Source organism: Columba livia, chromosome 10 (assembly GCF_036013475.1).
Source record: "Columba livia isolate bColLiv1 breed racing homer chromosome 10, bColLiv1.pat.W.v2, whole genome shotgun sequence".
NCBI lineage: Eukaryota > Metazoa > Chordata > Aves > Columbiformes > Columbidae > Columba > Columba livia.
Window position 1 is genome coordinate 19143023 of NC_088611.1, and position 6452 is coordinate 19149474.

General features: G+C 43.6%; 1 protein-coding gene across 6 annotated transcripts in view; it reads left to right on the forward strand.

Moving 5' to 3' along the window:
- The window catches only part of UROC1 (urocanate hydratase 1), a 79432-nt gene extending 75216 nt beyond the window's left edge, over positions 1-4216 (forward strand). For all 6 annotated transcript variants that reach the window (XM_065075621.1, XM_065075622.1, XM_065075624.1 and 3 more), the window contains 2 exons: positions 3388-3487; positions 3974-4216. In XM_065075621.1, coding sequence (XP_064931693.1) covers positions 3388-3487; positions 3974-4114 — 241 coding nt within the window. In that variant the 3' untranslated portion in view covers positions 4115-4216. The remainder of the gene's footprint in view (positions 1-3387; positions 3488-3973) is intronic.
- The last annotated feature ends 2236 nt before the right edge of the window (positions 4217-6452 follow it).

The following is a 6452-nucleotide window of genomic DNA, read 5'->3' on the forward strand; positions in this document are numbered from 1 at the left end:
ACAGTATCTGCTCACCTCGTTCCCGGGAGCAGTCATAGGCCTCCGTGATTAAATTACCGTGCTTCAGTGAAGAATGTAAAGCCTGAAAATTAGACCTGGCTCTGCACAAGCCTTAATAAGCGACCATGCTGAGACTGGGACATGGTAGCAATGTCGTGTCATTAGATGCCGATTAGGACCGGTGGTTCTGCTCAGCTTAACTACCCCGGCACCACCCTGGCTAGAGACAGCACTGCAGCCTCTGCCTTCTGAGGAGAATTGCTATAAAGAATAATTTAAAGGTAGCAAAAGAAGCAAAACCAACACCAACCATTACAGATTACTTTCTTTGCATGGAAGAGACAGATGCCTTTAGGTTTATAGGTTTATAGTACCCTGTTTTTCTTTTTTTTTTTTTTTTCTGGAGAAGTAAAAATCCACCTGATTTTGCCATAAAGGAATCTCCACGTGCCTCAAAATCTTCTTTTCATCAGCTGATTTGGAAGTGTGAAAGTGCATGTGGAAGCTTATATATATATATATATATGTATGTATATTTATAAACAAATATGCGTGTGATGAGAAGGAAATCAAGTTGGTATTGGCAAAGTTTTGTTCAGGGCGCTCAGAAATGGCAATTTCACTGTCTTCAGCTGAGTCCTCCCTGAAGAGGCTGGAACTGCTGACAGATCTGCCACATCTTCCCTGCAATATTAGAGAAATGCCTTTTACCTGCTTTGATTTATTTTGTTTTCTGCTATGTGGAGCAAACAGAAGAAGCAGGATTAATATTTATTTAGCTGGAATCTGCGTCACATGTGCTGTTTGAGAGACTTAAGATTAACAGTCTTGACTATAATCACAGCAAATGAATGTTGTTCACTTCTTGCTGCCTGTTTGTTTGTAGGAGAATGTACGTTAGCACAGAGCCTGAGTAACCTGTGGTAACAAAAAGGCAGAAGCAATTTAAGAATTGAACTGCACTGTTGACAGTGTGACATCTTGATTGTGAGGGAGGCCTTGTTTTCTTTGATCACCTTAGAAGGAGACATCTGGAAATTATAGGAGGTAGGTTAGGTCAAAATGCCACATGTTTCTTTAATTACCTGAAAATGTGACCTAATGCTAATGAAGGCAAAGAGCTCCCCTTTAAAAGTGAGAGGTTTTGCTAGAAAATCCATCCTAACAAACACTGGCATTTAATTTATGAGTGATTTTTAGACAGTAGGACAGATTCTGATGAGTGATTCTGATTTCCACTGGAGTAACTCCATGGAAGTCGATGGAGAGGCTCTAAATTTATGGAGTGTGAGATCAGACGCTCATTGCTCGTGCCTAAGCTTCAAAGGATGCTCTTTGGGATGCTGGGCACAGAGGGGATCTTTGCCACTGACAGAACATCATCTTCCCATGTGGGATATCTTTATAAAGCACCAGTCCCGAGGTCTGGTTTTCGTACTGTCTGGTATTGCCAATAGATGGTCTTGAGGTGTGTTCATGCTGTGATCCCAATTATGTTCATTAGTGTGCTCTACCTTGGTACTTTGACAGTAAGGAATATTGCAAATGTGGTCTCTGTACACAGAAGCAGCAGAATACAGTGAGGTAACTGGCTCTGGTCTTAATATAATTACATTTGTAATGTTGTCATCCAGTCTGGCCTCTCTTAGAGATGACAGTAACAACACGAGCTATTGGAAAAGCAGAATTTGCAAGAAATGCAGGTGGTTTGGTGTTTGTTTCCATCCCCAAATGAGACTGAGAGCAGACGTAATGAAATATTTCACACAGTAAAAAGGTCCTGGGAATTAAATTCCAGGCTGAAAACTGTTGACAGTGTAAATCAAAAGGAAACATCTTATTTTGAAGAGTCAGAGCTTACAATATTCAAACACCTCAACTGAAAACCTGACTGTTTCAAATTTTGCTGCTAAAGATAAATGATTCATTCACAGACATTTTGCTGTGAGAACTGTCAGTTTCAAGAAAGCTGTGCCTTTCACCTGAAAACGTATTTGTAGTAATGATATATCTAATAGTGGTAAAGTGGAGGGGATTCACAGAATGGTACTGCCATGGTGAGACCTGGAGCTCTAAGTTCCTCCCTCAGCCATGTGACAGGGTTCTAGTTAGCACACAGGTAACGTATATAACTAGTGAAAGGGAATTAACATCACATAAATAACGTTACACTGAAAACAAGAGAATGTCAGCTCCAGTCTCAGTAAGTAGATCTCAGGTCTGTGGGGCTCCGGTGTAGCTTCATTTCCTGAGAAGCTCAAGTTACTGCTGGAAAATATACAGTAAGAAAGGATTCCTTCCTGGGCTGGAAGGCAACAAACTCCTGTCTGATTCATGGACATATCTCATGTTACTCTATGTAAATTTTGTAAACTTATTCCTGATATTAACTATAAAATGCAGAGGACAAAATCCTGCCTCTGGGGATCTCTGTGAGGAGTCTCTCATAGCATGTATGTTGTTGTCGGATATGTCCCATCCCTCGAGGCATTGCTGATGCTGAGCAATGCCAGAACTCTCATACATTTACAGCAATGGGTAATTATCCAACTGCATTCACCGCTATTCTCCATATGCAACGAAACAGGAACGTGAGCAGGGAGATTCTGCAGTCAGACAAGATGCTTTTCTCTACGTGTTTTCCCTGCCCTTTAAAAACCAGACTGGTATTTCTCTTAAGTATAATCTGTTAGTTTTAATGTTCTTCTTCTGCCAATAAGTCTGCTTCCTGAAAAGTTGGCACCGATGTCTTTAAACATCTCTGTATCTCATACAAAATGAATTGCTGTTTTTGATATGATCGAGGCAGATGTGCATTAAGTGGTGGTTAACGCTTTTTTCATAAAACACTTATGCTCTCCCATTTGTCCCAACACCATGTAAATAGATCCATCTGTCTGCTTCAATAAGTACACGGCCCTCCTCACGATCCTGTCTATATGGCAGGCTCTAAAGTAGCAAACACAAACAGCATAACCTTTAAAACTGCCCTGAGACAGGTAACTCTCCAGCCGGTCAGGAGCAGTGACTCTTTACGTGTTCCTGGAGTCAGTGCAGACTGCAGCCTTCAGGAGATGCTGCACACGCTTGGTTTTTGGCATTCCCGCCTGGAGCAGATATCGCCTGCCAGCTGGGCATGGCAGGAACGGTGGAATAGGTTTGTTGCAAGTCAGGAAAACAGGTCTTTGCACCGCTAAATTCCCTTTTATATAACGGTAAGCATAAAGTTTACTGATAACATCTCTTATTCAGCACCATTTCGATGTTCTCTTCCTTCTTACTGCAGTGCAACTCAACTGATTAACTCCCATGAATTTGGGGGGATTGCTCTCGATTATTTTGATTTAATTTTGTATTTTGATTTAATCTTATATTTATATATTTTAGGGGTGAAGTGATCAATGGGGGATTTGGCCTGGTTTTGGATGGGTCCAAGGAAGCTGAAGAACGGGCTAAGATGATGCTCAGCTGGGATGTTTCCAATGGGGTAAGTAAGACTCATTATATATGTTCATTTTAACATTTTCCTAACAGTTCCCTGGCTGTCCATAGTGCTTCATCCTTACATGCTGGCAGAGAACCTGGCTTCTTGATTTCATGGTTTTAAAATGCATTGAGTGATGTTTTCCTTATTAAATATTTATCCTGCTACAAAAGCACTGATTGCTTAAGTGATATGGTTATCTAAAGCAAGTGCTAATTTTACAGCGCTGGGATGGAGTGCACAATTATTTTTAGTGAGAGAATTTTGTAAAGTTTATAAGGTACCTGGCTCCACAGTGTTATGTCTGATGTTATATTTCTACATGAAAATGTACCAAGTCTACCCAAACACTACTCATAAAACTGGTGGAGGGTTGAAAGATTTATTGACATGAACTTGGGTGCCAGTGCTTGTGCAAATATTGTGTAAGATGGATGTGGCAAGAGAAACATAGGGTTTTTACACCCATTGATTTTTCTGGTCTGACAGGTTGCCAGACGCTGCTGGTCGGGTAATGATTATGCTTATGAAACAATCTGCCAAGCAATGAAAGAGAATTCAACGTTGAAGGTGACTCTCCCTCACAAGGTGGTGGATGAGAATATCTTGGAACAAGCCATGAAGCATTAGTGGCATTCCAAGTGCAGTATTGTCCTTGCAGATACAGTCGAAATTGCTTCCTTGATATGCTCTTTTGCTCTCTGGCCAAATAATAAAAACCTTGCAAATGTCTCTTCCATGTGAGTTCTTTTTTACCCCTTTATCTTGTTAATGGGGCAAACCCGTGTCTGTGTGTGACAGATCCACTGATGTCACATGCAGTCTTTTCACTAGCAGGTTTGGAACACTGTTTGCAGTAAGAAACTATTAATTGTAAGGAAAGGAACTGGAATTTTGTCCCTGAAAAGTAAATGGGGGGGGGGGGGGGGTGCGGAAATCACAAACAAACCCACCTTGGTCTGGTCTGTCACTGGTCTCCTTGGCACCATATGTGTTACCCCTTGGAAGGGAAAGGGGTGGCACAGGGAAACCTGTGCTGGCTGCTGCAGGTGATGTGTGATGAGCCCTCAGAACTGGGGGGGCTCAAGAAACTCTGCAGCTGTGGTACCTGCCAGGTGAGCACACTCTGCAACTCTGTTTCTGGTGCTGAGTAAAGGAAACCATTTATTATGAGTCACAAATCAGTTCTTTACTCTGTTCACGTACTGTATATGTCTCCGGATGAGCAGTGGGAGCCTGGCATCTGCGTGTAGCTGTGAACCTTCTGTGAAGCACAATCTGCAGTTGATCCGGGATTGCTTTATTTTATGGAAAAAAAACCCACGCACATTGCCAAGTTCTATGATTGAGATGTGAGTAGTTGTCAGCCAGATTTGACAGTCTTTGCTTTGACATATGTTATGCATTACCTATTATTAATAACCACGCTGGACTGGCTCCAAGTTTGTATCTTGCTATTGTACAAAATCACTCTAGTCTTCATAGCCCAGAAGCACTAGGGCACTGTTTTGGCATGAGGAACAACCAGAAAACATGCTGGCTTTTCTGTGCTAAGGAATGTAGAGCTGCTCTGTAGGTTCATCTTAATTCTGAGTTGAAAAATCCACCAAAGGCAAAATGTCGAAGAAATATTTATTATGAACTCTTAATGTGTGCATTGTTTAGTATTGGGGTACCTGCCAGCGTGCTCACCTTCACATGCCAGACAAAAAAAGGGAATCTTTTCATCCTTACTGACCAGAGGTCATAACCTTGCAAGTACACCCGTGTACCTACAGCCCTATGTAAGAAGGACCAGCCTGGCCAGCAGTCTCCCATCCTTGCTGCTGGAGACTGGATGCAAAATGGCTTAGCAGAAAGGAGACACCATTTGTGCAATGGAAAGCTCACAGCACCATCTGCTGGGGCTGTTTGTTGGTCCCACAGCAGGAAAGGGCTTGTGTCACTTCCCTGGCAAATACAGGATAATTTTCCCTTTAACAATGGAGAGCCAGAAGGCAGCTGAACATTCTCCTTAAGAAACCTTTGCCCATGGATGAAAAAAAGGAAAAAGTGTGCATTAGATAAATCTCTATGTTGTGGTTTGGTTCAGTTTATGTTTTTTTGGGTTGTTTTTTGGTTGGATTCAACTAACTTCAGCGTATAATTTGAGAGCCTCTTTCCTACCCTCAGTGTCATCTTGTATGTCCTTTTCCCTTGCCCCTGTGCAGCACCCCAGCCCTCCTCCTTGCCCTCTTTCCTTCAGCTCTGCTTTCCCTGGCTGTATGGGGGGCGGAGGGCCACGGCCATGCTTTAAACAGGAAATCTATATTGCTCAAGGCTGGTTTATAATGCTATTTTCATGTTTCTGCAGAAGGTGCACAGGCTATATGGCTCAAGTTTTTACCTGCTTCAAGTCTCCGAATGTGGCTGCAAGTTTAGAATTGCTTTGGTCTGGCATGGCTTCTTCCTTGCTATTAACAGAAATCAACAGATACCAGAATAATCATAGAATGGTTTGGGTTGAGGGGGCCTTCCCAGCTCCCCCAGTGCCCCCCCTGCCATGAGCAGGGACATCTTCACCAGCCCAGGTTGCTCAGAGCCCCGTCCAGCCTGGCCTGGGATGTCTCCAGGGATGGTTCATCCACCACCTTTCTGGCCAACCTGGGCCAGGCTCTCACCACCCTCATCATGCTCATGTCCAGCCTGAATCTCCCTTCCTTTAAGTTTAAAACCATCAGCCCTTGTGTCACACCAGGCCCTGCTAAAAGTCTGTTTCCATCTTTCTTATGGGCCTTTTTTAAGCACGGAAAGGCACAATAAGGTCTCCTGGGGCTTTCTCCAAGGAGAGTGGGGGACGCCGGGGCCGAGCAGCTCCGGGGCTCCGCCCCGTCCAGAATTCCGCACTCCGGGTTTCCCCGGCGCCTCCCAGGCCGCGCCCGCTCCGGAACTCCAGGCTCCGGGTTTCCCCGCTGGCCCGCGCCGGCCC